Source organism: Vanellus vanellus (genome assembly GCF_965231255.1).
Source record: "Vanellus vanellus genome assembly, chromosome: 9".
Lineage (NCBI taxonomy): Eukaryota > Metazoa > Chordata > Aves > Charadriiformes > Charadriidae > Vanellus > Vanellus vanellus.
In genome coordinates, this window is record NC_138914.1 from 1,079,679 (window position 1) to 1,096,740 (window position 17,062).

A 17,062-nucleotide genomic window follows, 5' to 3' on the forward strand; every position below is an offset into this window, starting at 1 on the left:
AGATCAAGGAGGATCTGAGAAAAATGCTCAAAGCTGAACTGCACATCATTGACTTTTCCCTGATCCCCCCGCCAAATGTTGGGAAAAAGGGAGGAAAATCTCAAAAGCACTAGTTTTTTGGAATATACAGGCACAACAGCAATCCAACCATTGCACGGAAGGGGCCCTTGCATTTTTACTGCTTGGTTAAAATATTAATTTTTTTCTCTTTCATTTAGCAGTGCCAGACTCTTTGTACCCATTTCATATCAAAATAATCATTATTATTCACCCTGTTATTTAATTTAGGAGGATCAAGCCCCATTACATTTCCAAATACATCCCACATATAATTCTCCCAATTCTGAACTAAGGCATCAACATAAGTATCATCCATGTGGTCTGCACGCAAAACCACCCCGACTTTTAGCAGTCAGTTTCTACTCTGCAAACACTATAACATACATGAATGCGCAGATAAATCCACGTTGAACAAAATAGTCATCAACTAGAATAAAGAATCCACACTACATATCAGTGTTAGACTAAAACAACCAATGCTGCTGTGAATGCCACATAAATGGATCAGATTTTTCTTGTTTAAGGGCGAATAAAGCCTGACCTGGACTCTCACTACTGGTTCGGATTAAGTATATAATTCACATATACAGAAAAAAAAATCTCTCATCTTGTGTCCCTGTAGTTTAAAAATGGGTCAAACAGGTTTAAGATTTGTATATAAAGATGTAATAAATGTTATGAAAACAATCATCACAAAGGAGAACTGTACATGCAGCTGAAGGAGCACTGCACAGAAACATGTATCTGCACGCTGTGCTACAGCCTTACATAAAACTCGTCGTTTCCAGGCAAGGCACCTTCAGAGGCTAACCCGAGCCTGATACGGTTTCCAGCAAACACAGTCTAATTTGTTCTCTTGATGGTGCTCCAGTTTGAATAAGACCCACATCAACTCCAATACTGGTAATGACTATAACCAAAGTAAAACATTTCCTCCATCTTCTAACTGTGTTTTCTTTCTAATGAAGAAAACGAAGCGATAGATGACTAGTTGATCTACATGATAAAAACCAAGCTAGATGGTTTATAAACATTAAGGAAAGCAGTTCAGTTTAGTTTAAATTTCTGTCCCATTTTTCTATTTCAACTGAATACATAAATGCTACTATAAGCCGTTTCTTGGTTTTTGCTTTACACAAACATCTGTTTGCATCATATCCTTTCAGTTAGTACTGAAACGCGCAAGAAGCATGTTTCTCCCCGTTTAAAAAAGATTACTCAATACCATGCGGTACTTATAAGCAAGTCATAATCGATATTAAATGAATTGCATTTTATTTTGTTAAGGAACTGGAGAGGAAAACGGATATTTTCATTGTTTGCTAAGCTAAAATAACCTCAGCAAAATATTATGCTAAGTCAGCACTGTTCCATTAATGTCGCTGTTTTCAGATTAAGACAAAAATAGAATTATACAACTGCACAATATATTTTTGTGATGAACCTTCTCCAGGTCAAATTCAGAATCTTTTTGAAAGACAAGCAAGTATAACTTATTTTGTTAATATTGATAGGGTCATAGTAGGGAAACATTAATTGAACAGAGATGTCATTAGCATCCTTCCACACGACCGCGTGCTAATTAGGTGACGGGGGTTTTTTAAGTTCTCCTACTGCCTAAGAAGTGTGGCAATTCTGTATTTTACATTCATTCAAAATGACTGCAGAGAAAAACACCCGACCAAAAAAAGCCTTCTTGCAATACTCCACTAGGTCCTCTGCAACTCAGCGTAAACAGCCACGTCTGAAGTCTCTCACTAAAACTTTTTAAGGAGGGTCATTTGAAAAATACATTGATCCTATTTCAAAGTGCTTATGAAGTTTTCGCTCCCAACATAACTTCCCTCCACCTCAACGGAGCTATGCAAAATGGAGCACGTTAAAATGTTTGCTTTCATTTTGTCTTTCATTTGCACTACCTGGAGCTAAAGTAAATGGAGGGGGGAGGGGAAAGGGGGAACATGTCATTTCATTTGGCAAATATGATAGGTGGACTTTCTGCCAAAAATTTCAATAGAACGTTAAGACACAAGGCATTCGGCTCTAATAAGGAAAAGCTCTAGCAAGGTCAGAAGTAAGGCAGCAAATGCAAACCTATTTCCCTCACCCCTCTCTCTACTTCTCCCTTCTTCCTCTTGCTCCCCAAATCACACACAGTTTTGAATTCCATAGTATTAACAGAAATGTGATGTTTTCAAAATCAGGCTCTGGGTTTCTTCTTGGCCAGGAATGCCATTTATTTAGCGAACTATACCCTTACAATATTTTTTCTCAACTTTATTCTTGGAGTACAAACGTAGTAAAGTGAAGGACATAGCAATTCTATTCTAGTCTAGTTCTATTCCAACTGAATCATCATTAACAAAACTGAGCCTAAGAAAGCGTTCCTGAAACGTGTGCTTATAGTGACTCAACTGCAATGCCTGAGTTCTGGCAACATTCATTTCTATGGCATAATATAAATATATAGAACCTGTTCCATATATTCTTTCCCTCCAACCAGGCAAATTCTACCTGGGAGTGACAGGAAATACAGAACCACACGATGACACACTTGTAAAATACATTCATAAATAGTTACATTTTCACATACACATCAGAGCAAGACCTTGTATACAGCTACATGAAGTCCATCAAACCAGACTTCATAAAAAGCAGAATTTCCAAATTCACCTATTTCAACTCATACAAGTTGCTCACAATTTCCAAGTTTACGAAACAAACAGCAACGAGGTCATCTCAATGCATTCCCATTTATTAACTGATGAAGATAACAAATCCTGAACTAAAACTAACTGCTCTTTGGCTGCTTCTGTAGAGAGGTCACTCATCTGAATGCGGTATGATGTTAAACTGAAGAGTATCAGTAGGGGAATTCTCAACTTTTATTGTACAACATGAACATCTGCTCAAGAGAGCTCGCTCTGAGCGGTGCTAAGGTTTATGTGTTTTGATCAGAAACAGTGGAAGACAGCAAGTTACAAGGAACAGCAAAAAGTAGAATGCATTAGCAAATGAATAGCAGACTATACACTCTTGTGCAACCTTAGAAACCTAGATGTGGCATGAGTGATAAAGCAAAATACATCTGTATCAATGAATTATGCACTCCATTTCCCACTGTAGCCTCATTTTACAACAAAGCCTCCATTGTCTGCTATGTTCATATCTAACTTTACACAAGACAACTTATTAAAACATAATTCACCCTATTACCTTGCTTTGAGAAGGTGCCTGACCCTCAGCTGAAGCTCTGCAAAGCAATTATAGGGCCATTTGCAATCACTGTCTTTGATAGTCTCACCTGCCAGTTCAAACCCACAGAAGAATGCATTTCCTAAACAAAGAAAGGAGCACAAAGTAACGTGGTAGAGACCTTCCTGAGCTGGCAGTGGAGGAAAGCACACCACTGGGCATGAGTTAACTGTGCTATGGCGGTGGAGAGGAGGAAAAGGAGGGAAGGACTTTGTGCTACCTAAAAAACAACAGGTGCCATAAGGGGTGAAGCCCAGAGCCGGCACCTTGCATCTCATTTTGCACAGGTATCCAGAAGGCTAGTGCTGCATGAGAGTAAGGCAAGGGCGTTCAAAGTGTTCCTTCTGTGAACGGTTTCCTTAAGTTGCCTCTGAAGAAACTCCTATCAGTGACTGGACTCTATTCAAGACCTCCGTGTCTGCACTCACGGAGGGAATACAGTAAATTGGATTTACGCTCAAAGGACTGACATCTACACCAGGAATTCCGAAGAGATTAGGCAATGCCATCATTTATCACTCTCTATGCCCTGGAGAAGGTGCTGGGATGACACACCGCAATGCACTATTCTTTCATTTCTCTATGTTTAGAGAGCGTGCCTGCTTATTGTTCATGTCCATGGCATGCCCTTTTTTCCCTTCACTGTTGGAGGTTGTACTGGTTTTGTCTGGGATAGAGTTAGTTTTCTTCATAGTAGCTTGGATAGGGCTATGTTTTGGATTCGTGCTGAAAAGTGTTGATAACACACTGATGTTTTAGCTACTGCTGAGCAGGGCTTACAGTGCCAAGGCTTTTCTGCTCCTCACACCACCCTGCCAGCGAGTAGGCTTGGGGTGCACAAGAGGTTGGGAGGGGACGCAGCTGGGACAGCTGACCCCAACTGACCAAAGGGATATCCCATACCGTGTGATGTCATGCTCAGCAATAAAAACTGGGGGGAAAATAAAGAGGGGGGGTGTTTGGAGTTACAGCATTTGTCTTCCCAAGTAACCATTGCACGTGATCATAGAATCATAGAATGGTTTGGGTTGGAAAGGACCTTGAAGATCATCGAGTTCCAACCCCCTGCCCTGGGCAGGGACACCTCCCACCAGCCCAAGTTGCCCAAGGCCACATCCAGCCCGGCCTTGAACACCTCCAGGGATGGGGCCTCAACAGCCTCTCTGGGCAACCTCTCCCAGTGCCGCACCACCCTCCCAGGGAAGAACTTCTTCCTAAGGTTCAATCTGAACCTGCCCTCTTCCAGTTTAAAGCCATTCCCCCTCGTCCTATCGCTACATGCCCCAGTAAAAAGCCCCTCCCCAGCTCTCCTGTAGCCCCTTTAGGGACTGGAAGGCCTCAAGAAGGTCTCCCTGGAGCCCTGATGGAGTCCTACTTTCCTGGAGATGGCTAAACATCTGCCTGCTGATGGGAAGCAGTGAATAAATTCTTCATTTTGCTTTGCTTGCTCACGCAGCTTTTGCTTTACCCATTAAACTGTCTTCATCTCAACCCACGAGTTTTCATCACTTTTACCCTCCCAATTCTCTCCCCATCCCACCAGGGGAAGTGAGCGAGCAGCTGCACGGGGCTTAGTTGCTGACCGGGGTTAAACCATGACAGAGGTCCTTTAAATATAAGGACTGCAAAATGATTACTTGTGAAATTATGAAATATTTTCTTTAGATTATGATTATGGTACACCAAGGAATATTTATATATGTTTCAACAGGAAAATACTATAAACTAGGCTCTCACAGCAAACATTCTAGATTCAGAAAACAGAAGATATGACAGTTTAACATCGTGTCACTAGATCTTCTCTTAGGAGTTGCAACAGGAAGATCATATCAGATACCTCTCAAAAATATGTACTTGAAGAAAACACATACTGTATTACAATGAATAGCACAAAATATTCCAATATGCTAGAAACAATAAGCAAGAAATGAAATTTCCGATTGACTTTCCAGCAAATCTATTCTCATTACAAATGGAGATTTCGCATGTATTGCATTACTTATGGTAATTGTGTGGCATCTATTATGAATAACCATGTATTCCAATCATCTCTTTTAATTATATTCTGCCATAAGAGCAAGCCATGCAATACCTTGTCCAGACTCAGTTAACTGTGTGTGTGCTGCATACCCCATTCTGATGGCTACGCTGAGGACAAAAGGTCCTAGACATGCACAAACTGTAACGGCAATGGCTTGTAACTGTCATCTCCTTCATTAGTCAGCAACTACTTAAAACAAAAGAAAAAAAAAGCTGAATTTAAATCCAATTATGTGCTGATAAAAAAAAAAATATCTCTTTATTCCTTTCTTTTATCAAGTTCACAGTAATTGGTACCTGAATGCAAAGCACGTGGATATCTGCTGTTGATGCAAGTACTTAAATTTTCTGTAGTGGGAAAATTGCAACGGCAGCAAACGCTCCCTTTGTATTTGTTATCTATTGTCCATTTATGGCTGTTGCGTTTGTTTGGGTTTACTGATATGATAAAAAGGATAAAATTACAGGTTGGTTCAATAACCACACCAAGTACAAATTTGCTCTCTACTAGACTAGGACTAAAAGCATTCATTAGTTACGAACGGGATTTCACAGATTTAAACAAGAATGCCAACGCTTGTGTTTAAACTCAAAGGAAATGCCCATTTTACCTTTTCTGTATCCCACTTCAGTTTCCCTGCCACTTTTCATACAAAAGTTGGCTACCTCTTAATTTTACTTCCTTCTACATAGCTTTGCTCTTGTGTCTTGAATTTGATTTCTTCCAGCTCCTCGGGATAAGGTTTTTCTCACTAAACATTTAGCCAGGTTCTTGCTATGCTCAAATATTAATGGGTAAACTCCTTTTTCCAGATGATCTCTGCCACCCCAGTGACAGGAACCTCAAAGTAAATTCACTGAAGTTACTATAAAGCCATAGCTGTAAGTTGATGTGAAAATGGTAATATGCTTTGCAAATTGTTAATGAGGATAAACATGACAAAATGGGAGGCTGTAACTAACCTAACACACAGTGCAATGATTTTAAATATGAATTTAAGTTCAATTAAATATTTTCAACCTTCAAAAAATAAGCTTTCATATAAAACAGGGTCGCTACAATAACATGATAAAAATAAAAATCACAACATTGGGAAGACGGTAGGCAGCCTCTGTGAAATTTGATCTGCCAAAGCCATCATCAGCTAATTGAGCTAAAATGTAGATGTTTCACTTTTTTTCACGATGACAAGAACGGGCTTTCCAAATTGTCCTTCACTTTATGGGCATGGTATAAGTACGCATAAGTAGGTACCACAATGGTGGGACTCGCACACTAGGTTTCAAAAATTCTTCTGCGTGTCCCCAGAGCTTGTAAAGACAAGCAGTTCCACTTTTACAGGACATACATTAGTAACGCACCTTCAAAACTGTACAGTGAGGGCCCCGAAATACACAAAGCAGTAGAGAGGTTCATGCACAAAGTGGTTTTCTTTAAGCCATTTATAAGTTCCAAATGATGATGACGAACATGTGAATAAAAGGGATTCGACCAAAACAGAATTGGAATTTTTAACTGGATTTCAGCATATGTTAGCAATGTAGCCAAAAAATTTAATTGCACAGACCCAACCTGTCAAGACACACAGCTTAAAAGCCCATTTTTCAGAGATGTCATTACTCTCCATACAGCAAGGTTTGAAGGTCAGTTGAACACATCACTAGGAAGAGACTGCTCATCCCCCATGGCATTTGGTAAGACGCACCACGGTCCAACCTAGTAGCCACTGCCTCTCCCAGATGTGGCCTTAAACCAGCTTTTTTTAATTTCTCTTCCAGGTTGTGCTACAACCTAAGAAATTCTTATCACTAATTTGCTGAATGCAGGTAAATGGGTAATTTAGTTTGTAACTTAATCCATCTGCAAATCAGCGAAAATTACTTTTGATTTCATTACTTTCATTTTCTCTTTCTATTGAAAATACTGACACAAAGCATTTAGAATGGGATTTTCCTCAACACTATTATATTAACGCAACTATGACAATGCAAACAGAAGAGCTAAATCCTTACGGTGAAGTACGTTCTCTTTCAACAGTGAGCACCTTTCAAGCAAGACAGGATTTGAAGGGAAAGAAAGTATTTTTATCAGACCAAACGACACAGTTGAACTCCAGCCCCCCAAATAAGACAGCCAGAGAAGCTTTTGTGCACAGAGCCCTGAATCCATTATCTTCAGAAGCAGCATTTCCTAATGCGAGTCAAACACCATCCCTTTGTTTGTAGACTGCAAACAAAATGACTCCAGCGCTGAGATAATTAACTGGTCTCTCTATCACCACTAAATTCAAGTGGTTTGCATACACAGAGTGGAGCACTCATTCTTCGGGCTGTTTGAGGAGACCCTTTTCCCCAGAGGGTAGCCTGAGAATACAGTGAAGTTGATCTACTGGCTTGCTGCTCCCAAGGGTGCAGTCCCACTCCTCACCCTCTGCGCAACATAGTTTAATTTAGCTGAAAAATATTAAGCGTAGGAACTGTTTTTCTTACTCTCATTTGTGCAAGTAAACATTATGGCACTAATAAGTCCTACCCGAGGGATCAGGACTGCTCATATAAGGAAGAGTCATGGAACAACTTTATTTGGGGTCCGAGGAAAAAAAAACCCTACTTGCAACTTTCCACTGATGCTCAATAGCGTCAATATGGTATCTGAAAAAGATACCAACAACACAAAAAAGTAAGTCTGAATCTCTTCTGTATTCCCGCTGAAGAAATATTCTCTATACTTCCCCCACATTTTCACACAAGGTCCATCATTTATATCTGTTCTTCCTATTTAGGAGGTTTTTTCTACACCAGCAAAGATACTTCATCCTCTTCCTAGTACTCTCTTCTTCTAGAATTACTCGACATTTTGAGAACTTCATATAAGTAGTTCACTCCTTATCATGCCAAACAACATTTTCTGTGTCCCTGTGATTCCCTTGCTATCCCCAGGATCAGATTAAGTTACAAAGTCTTTACAAAATCCCCTTATTTTTAGCTCTCTGCTAAAGAGCTACAAGGAGCATGACGGCTCCTTAGCATTGTGCTAAAGTAAAATAATAATAATAGTAATGCATACGAAACTTCTATAACAAGCACTAAAGAGTACTTTCCCACAGGGTTCAATATGGATAATGTGTAGTTGTAACAGTGCAGTGTACGTTATTGCAATATGTAAATGCAAATTTATATATTCTGCAATACACCTGGATTTTATTTTCAAAATCTTAGTTTTGTGGCAAATATTAACATTTGTTTAAGCAAAACCCCATAAAAATCGTAATTATGTAGCATAAATAGAGATGTGATAAACATGCAATGTACAAACTAACTAAATCACAATAAACAGCAGCTCTGTAACTTTATGAAGAATTAAAATTTCATATGCATGCTAAACACCATGGCTTCCAACTAAACTTGTGAGAGAATACTACTGTTCTTTCCAGAGCCAGTGTGCTATGTCCAATGGAAATTCTGGCAGGACTGTAACTAAATTAACAAATAAAACTAATCAAAAGGATCACTTTTTTTCCAACTGCAAATCTTTTAAGAAAAGCAGCAATCATTTGTGACAATACAGAATATGTCAGTGTCACGTATGGCAATTCTGACTGCATACGACAGGGAAGCTCACGAACCGACAAACCGTACAGCAAAGCAGATGCTATTCTTGCATTGCATGACCCTGGATCCCATCCCACCCACGCAACAGACCCAGAACAATTACGCTGCAGCTTAGGGTGTTATCAAGTCTTTGAAGGAGCATCTGGTTCAACTAATGTTTTCTCTACTCATTAATAAAAGAAACAAGTACCTCACAGTACAGCACACGCTTTCAGCAACAAATAATGACCATTAGCATCATACAGTGATGAAGTTGCCAGAAAATATGACATGCTTTGTGGAGAATAGACCATATATAAAAACCCAATCAGAATACTTTCTGGTGGAAAACACTAGATCTCTATGGAAATAGCAATACCAAATAGTCCAGCAAAATTCAGTATATAACAGTTAAATGGTGTCTTTTTTGTCTTTTTTTTTTTAATAGAAAAAACTTTTCATAATCAAACCCAGATGAAAAGTTATTGTAGAGTGTTTATTCTAATTTATTACATACATGTGCGCTTAACTGAAGGAGCCACGCTGTCCACCACAAGTTTCCATAAAATTGCTTGGTCCCGATAACCCTCAGCTCCTTGTTCCCAGCTGGAAAGCCTTTTCTTTTTAATAACCAATTCAATAAACTGTTGAAAAATGCTTTGTGTAATATAGTATTGCCATAGATCTGATGTTTGTCTCTGTCATTACATATTGCATTCAATCAATTTACAAATGTTGCTGTGTTCCTTTTGTGTTAGTTCTTCTTATGGCATCCTGAACACAAATCCAAAGATCAATATCTTGTCTGCTGAAAAAAAATTGGGCATAACAAATGAATAATTTTATTTATAATAAAAGTCCAAGTCCCCAAATGGATTCTACTAATGTTGAAATTCATTTCTCATGTTTAACACATTGCACAATGCAATGAGAAAGGCAGTGATAAAAAAAAAAAACAACAGTTCATATTTATTGAAAATGTGAGCAAAACCATATAAAGCTATGGCGTATGGCTAGGAAAATATCAGTAACGTGGTAGGTCATTCACAGAGTATTTGTTACCATATTAAAGAGCAAAAAGTCCCTGTCAAAGAGCAGATGGATTTTCTTAAAAGACACTACAGTTCTGCTCTGAACTATGGAAGCACCCAGGATCTGAAAGGAATAATTCAAGTAAGACAAGTAGAAGCTTAGCTCATGCTGGTTGCGTGAGCTGATTCAGTTCATCTCGTGCCTTTTCTGTGACAGAAACAATACATTTGCTGACTATAGACATATCCCTGCACTATTCCAGCTACTGAATATCTACCTCCTCTAAAACAACTAAGTAGTTGTACAAGGGAGCCACAGATGACTTCTTTCACAATCACTCTTTGCAGAGTAGAAATCTGACAGAGGAAACAGGGACTCTTCATAGACAAAGCTATCAGAACCTGTATAAGCGTACAAACCCCAGCAAGCTTGCACAATAACCAGCTCGCTGCCTCCCCACCCCCAAGCTAACGGCTAAGACGCCCACTGCATACAGTATTCCCACCCAGGCTCTTGGCTCCAGAACAATCCTCAGGCATTAGCAAAACCAAATCATACCACTTCTTCACAAAAGAGAAAACCAACATAAAAACACCCCCCCAAACCCAGTATCTCATGAATCGAGACTGCCCCCATACCACGTGCCTGGCTGCTCTGAAATATGGCAGACAAGTAAAAGGGGCAGGGAAGCCCCATCTTCCTCTTTGAATGACATGGGAGAACAGAGCAGGTACGTTCTCCTCATTGTGTCACGGGAGTTGACTGACTTGACGTCTTCAGACGGGCTGTGGTCAGACACCTCTGAGCCTTAAACCATGTTTCTATTAGGTGACAGCAAAGGGACTGGCTGCCCTCAGGGAAACACGCACTAATCCTGCACACTGACCATGTGTAGCACTCATTTGCTTTTGCCAAATGAGTGAATGAGTTTGCTACTACTGTCAAACACATGCGCATATTTTAGCTTACACAGTAGATTCCAGTTGAATGCCAGATACCCCTTACTCAACAGGAAGACCCAGTCACTTCCTATTCAAGAATCTGCAATAATCTCCTCTTCACCCAAAGGGATCCTATCACGAACAGGGCTCTGAGTCCATGAGCTAGTGTGCGCTCATTAGACAGAAGCCGAATGCTGGGGCAATTGAGGCAGCTTTCTCCAGGAATAGGGGACCTCTTTCCTTACCAGGAATACTATGTTCTTGCTGTTCCTACTCTTGGTTACTATTAGCACAGTTTTCAGACTTTCACGTGCCAAACTGAATTCACAGAATTGGCAGCTGGAAAGAAACAAACCAAAACTTTGTAATGTGTTAAGTGAACAAGCATGCTTTGGCACTGCTCAGATCATGAACACCGACTCCACAAGACCATTTTGACTGATTTTTTTCTAGAGTACAGCTTTATTTTAAAACTCTTACAGCAAATTCACAACTCCAATCCTACGCTCTGTTTTGAGATGGAATTTCAATCTTACTAGTTAATTAAAGCCACCACCTGGAGTGAGCTGGCTTTCAAACTGATTTCCTTTGTCTCTCTAATTCATACACATTAATATTTTATTTTCTACTGGAAAAAAAAAAAAAAAAAAGGAATGTCACAAGTGTGCCAAAGACAAGGCAGATAAAATTATTGCAATAAAACAAAGAAAATACCCTTGTTACCGCTAGGTCTTGAGATGAATGCTGCATTATACAGACATTTTAAAGGCTTACAACTGCAAATTGCTCCATTTTACATACTGTATTCTAGCCTTTGCATCAAGATTTTTTTAAATTTTTTCTTATGAGAAAGGGAAAGGGTTGGATTTTTTTACCTGAATATTTATTCAACAGAGAAAGAAGGACTACATTATATATTACAACACATGAGCTATTAAAACAATGTGACATTATAAAATATGCTGCAATACTCATTATGGGATAACAAAGCTAAACCTGTGCAAATAAATATATCTGCCAAACAGTCTACAATAACTCTACAACTAGTGTTTCTGTTCTTTAATTATTTAAGAAGGAAAGAAGCTTGTAATAGTTGTTTTATAGGCTGCTTAAATTGTCATTACTAGGCACTCAAAACTTTTTAAAAAGTATCATCTGAAATAACTCTTCTTTACTTTTAACAGCAGATGTGATTGTTCATTTAACTGATTAATTGAAAAAATCATTAACTATTGCTTTTACAACTTACACACAGAGTAAAGTTAACATTTTATTTAATATTGGATCTGGACAATGCATATACCAACACACTGCTCAGGCGTTCAGAGGCTCTGCGTCTCACAGTGACTGATGTGATACTGTCTTTAGATAGCTTTGAAGAATTTGTAGAGTTTTTTTATGACAAATCTGTAAATAACATTGATTTACATCACATACTTCAGAAACTTGAGAAGAACCGTGCATTTAGTTCATTCAAATATGTTGGTGAGACAGTAACACCTTTAAAGTACCTGCAAAGCCTAAGCATCTTTGCCATGCATTCCTAAGCAAATGATCTGACTTCTGGTACAAACTGGCGCCATTCAAAGCAGGTGTAGAGACAAGTTCCATATTGAACAATTATAATCTACAGAAATGTGAGGAGGAGAGGAAGGTTCCACGTTTCAGAAGAAACAGATTTATGGGTTTTAAAAAATATATTCAAGGTTACTAAATTTTAACTTATACTTTAAATTATGAAAGAAACAACATAAAACTACAGAAGAACAAGAAAACTTTCAGTAAACTCCAGACAACTTTCCTCCTTTCCCAAAACACATTCAGCCATTGCTTTACTGAATTCCTACTAAAATTTTACCATGGACCTCTATGGAAATGATCAGTCTTGAGCATTTCTGAAAAGTTCCACCTCCAGCCACTGAAATCAGCACGTTACGCAGTAGCCACACTACCAAAATACACTAAATAGGTACATTTACCATCTTGCAGAATCAACCTACAGTTTCTAAACTAAAAACCTTACTTACAACATAGGGATTCCATTTTTTCCTCAGGAAATGTGTGTGCTCTACAGATGGTTTATTTAATCCATTCCTACCTAAACTAATCAAAGCAATCCGTCCCAAAAAAATCAAAGTCTTCATACAGGATTCTGCTGCCATTTGACAAATTGTGTACGTTTAGCTAGAGGAAGTTGAAAATCCTTACAAAGAAGTTACCACATCTAAAAATTAGTGACATTATTAAAAGGGAAGCAGGATGTGTTATTTAGCATAATATGAAATTTAAACACTACCACCTCGGATACACTTTAAAATGCTTTTAGTAGCACCTGGTTGTTTATACATCTTCTGTGGTGAAAAGGTCAATAGAAATTCACCTCTAAGGTCACAGTTGCTAAGCAACTGTTTTCGGCAGTTCTGCAACACTGATCAAGCGTACTACGTTCCACTGCCTGGTTGCAGAATAAGCCCGCGTAGCATCCTACCTGGCCTTTGAAGCGCACCGAGCTCCTCCTGCTTTTCCCAGAAGAGCGAGTGCCCACCGTCGAGGCGCTGCTCAAAAGGATACGCCCCGGGACCACCGGCCTCCGGTTCACGAGAGCGAAGGAGAGCTCAGTCCGCAGGAAGACCACCGAGGGCTTGACGAGGTGCTGCCCAAATCTCAGCATGATAACTCTTCAGGGTCTGAAAGAGACAATAGTTAAGATAATTAAGGGGCTGACTTTGCCTTTCCAAACAACAGGAAAGAGAATTAAAGACAAAAAATAAGACGAAGACAAAATAAGGCAACCAAATTGTCTAGGCAGCTTCTGAAAGAAAGTGCTCCTGGGATCACCAAGGTGCTTTGGAAAGGTTGGTAAGGCTTTCCTAAAAGTATCACTTCTTTGAAGGGCTTCTTTCCAAGGCAGAAATTTTACATATAATTATTTAAGCCTTTTCTCATCATCTTGGAAGGGCTACAGAATTCTAGACAGACAATGTCATTTCTCTCTCCCATTTTCATTTGTTCTTCATTGCATACATTTGAGTCATGTGAGCTTGGAGAAGCACAAATAGTATTTCACATGCCCTTTGCACAATGCAAATCAATGCACACAGGACTTAGAAAATAAAGAAACCACATTTTCTAAATAAATCTCTCCACTAAATACCTCCGTTGAAGAAATACTGACAAATTAAGGAAAGCATATTTAGTCACTTTCCATCCATGCTTTCCAGTTTCAGCAACTGAAATGTGAAGCCGATCAATAGTTGTGTGCAATTTTCACTTATGCAAAAAAAGCCAAAGATTACCACTTTTATTCACTAAAATTTTCTCTCCTCCTGGTGAGGATGAAAATACTTCTTAAATAACTATGGTACAGTCCTAACAGTGTCTATTTTAGGTCTTTAAGCCCTAGAGTATTTAAAGTATTTAATTCAATCAGAAATATCCAAGGTGCTGCAGGGTGAACTATGAACTAATGAAGAATTTCATGTGACACAATACCTCAGACACAACGAAAGCATTACACTCACATTACCTTGCTTGAACCAAGTGACTAATCAGAAAATTCAGTTTTATAAGTTGCTTCAGATGGGGAAAGATACTGTTAGAATCATGTAGGGTCTTTTGGTGCAGTTCTTTTCTTGCAAACCTACTGTGTTTAGTAAGACCCAAACTTTGTTCTTATTCTAAAAGACTTCTTCTAATTTAAGGTCCCACTCCTTGAATCTGCTCCAACAAAAAGTACATGCAACAACCCCCGCTAAGTGCACACACTTTGGAAGTGTCTTTGAGAAGTGCTCGTTCTTTGGAAGGAAGTTCTGTTTTTTTCAGATCTCTGATTCCACAAATGAACTTAGCTAAATTATATTAAGGATAGCAGATGCATCAAATCAGGCTTTACACCAGAAAAAAACCCTGTATAAAACTTAGTATAAGATACAGCAACCAATCAGATGACTACACATTCAAGTAATAAACATTCTTTAAGCAGGCACCATGGTTTGTTTATTTTTTGAAAATTACAGATTAAAGGAAATGCTTAAGCAGAGCACGGAAGAGTGGAGATTTTAACCATCCCTGTTTCAAAGACCTGAAAAGGTTCTATAATTATTTTTTCCCCCATAAAGTCAACAGAAGATTAAGTGTCTGAGACGATGTGTCCCTTAACGCATATTAAACCTGAAACTTGACAGCATACAAAAATCAAGTCTCTTTACTTACTAGAAGAATCGCTTAGCAAAGGAGACACCTGCTATCTTGTGCTGATGTCTGAAAAAAATAATTATTAGGAACTTCAACCAGTCTTCCTCATTTCTCTTAAGCAGTCCGTCAGCAACCCCCCTGTGTGGGTTTCTCATCTTGATTAAAACATGTAAGAATGTTTTTACATGATATGATAAAGAGACGTGGTTCTCTTTGCCATGAAGGAAATGTTTCTGATGAAGGGGCAAAAAACATTAAATAGCCAGTACTACTGTCCAGTGATGAAACTGTAAGCTAGAACCTCCAGTATCTGGAAAATCAAATGTACCTCCCACAGCTGCCGTTGCATCTAATATTATATGGACAGAAATAAAAGTTCTACCAATCATTTCTTATTCTGTCTTCCAGACTACTGATAACCAAAAGCACTGTCCAGAGACATGGAATAGACTTACACACAGATCCAACAACTGAGAATCCAAGAAAGCTGGAAATGGATGATGTGGTGCTTTTCTATTCTAATTATCTACCTAAAATTACTAGGGGGTCCTGTGGGGCTTGTCAGTCCAACAGTGACTCAAACTCACTGTTAAAACCAACCAAATCCCCCTCTCAAGTGTACATTGTGAAATTCTTCAAGTTGCGGAATGGAACAAATACTGATAATTACAAGAACCACGGTTAAATCTGTGCTAAGGACTTCACGTTTAGTGCACGGACATCCCTCAAGGTAAAAGTTTCGCTAAGTCAAAACATCACTGCAAGTAGTGGATTTGGGACAGACAAGGAGCATATCGGAGAGCTGATAAGCAGTAAAAAATCTTTTTATTTGAACAACAAATCCATTATGAAGATCTTCTGTTCTACCTTAAATATCTAAATATCCTACTACATACATAAATATCCTACTATCCTACCCAATACCTTACTGTCCATATAACAAAAATGCATTTCTCTCTCCTTCTTTAACTCTGAAGATTTGGAATACTATTTAGAATTAATAGCAGACTACTAATCTGGCCTTAAGACCCCCATTTAACATCTGCATACGAGAGATGATAAATTCATGGGAAATCCTGGGTGTTCAATATCTCAAAATGGGAAGAGCCAGTACCACAAAGCAATGGGTAGAACACACCAGAATGATGGAATGGAGCCCAAATTCCAAAACTGAAATTTGGGTTTACCTGAAGTTGAATAGAGCAGCGTAGCCAGTAGGTCCCGCCCCAGTAGGTACCTATGGCAGGCAGGGAAGCGGCAGAATTCCCTGGGCCCAAGAAGCTCATTCACAACTGGAAACCAAGGCCATGACTCTACAAATCTCTACATCATCATAGGCGTAGGTTCCAATGAACCGATGGAGAACACGTCTGCAATCCCTGGTAACACCATAAAGGAGAAGGGTCTCTTCAGGATATTCACCATCATCTGAACCTTATCAGTTACTGACCATAATTTCATCACTGGAATGTTTTTATTAAAATTAACCCTAAGCTGTATTGGTAAAAATATATATCTGGTGGCCCTATCAGAACAACACCATACCTCCTTCTTCATATTTCAAGAGAGATTTTCAAAAAACGCTTTGTCAGTTGAGTTGATATCCTGCATAAATACACTCAACATTTGCCAAAATAAACACATGCAACATTATTAGCCACAGAGTTTGAGTCACCATTGCTCTCTAATATTGATTTTTTAAAAAAAAAATTTAAAATGCTAAATGGATCCATGCATAGATTCTGTGGACCACAGAATTTAGCTTGACTGTACCATGTATTCATAATACGCCTACCACATGCATCTTTACTGATTTCACTGCCATCTTGTTAAAAGAAGTAAAAGGATCAGGATAGTAACAGCACTGGCCTCACATATCCCTAAGCAATAGTTTGAAGACTCAGGCTACAGCCCAACTGGGTTGACCCAGAATTACTAGAGTGTTTTAA

General features: G+C 38.9%; 1 protein-coding gene across 1 annotated transcript in view; it reads right to left on the reverse strand.

Moving 5' to 3' along the window:
- The window catches only part of FHIT (fragile histidine triad diadenosine triphosphatase), a 613,325-nt gene that overhangs the window by 415,699 nt on the left and 180,564 nt on the right, over positions 1-17,062 (reverse strand). The window contains exon 4 of the mRNA XM_082487872.1: positions 13,491-13,606. Within this exon, the coding sequence (XP_082343998.1) occupies positions 13,491-13,590 (100 nt within the window). The 5' untranslated portion in view covers positions 13,591-13,606. The remainder of the gene's footprint in view (positions 1-13,490; positions 13,607-17,062) is intronic.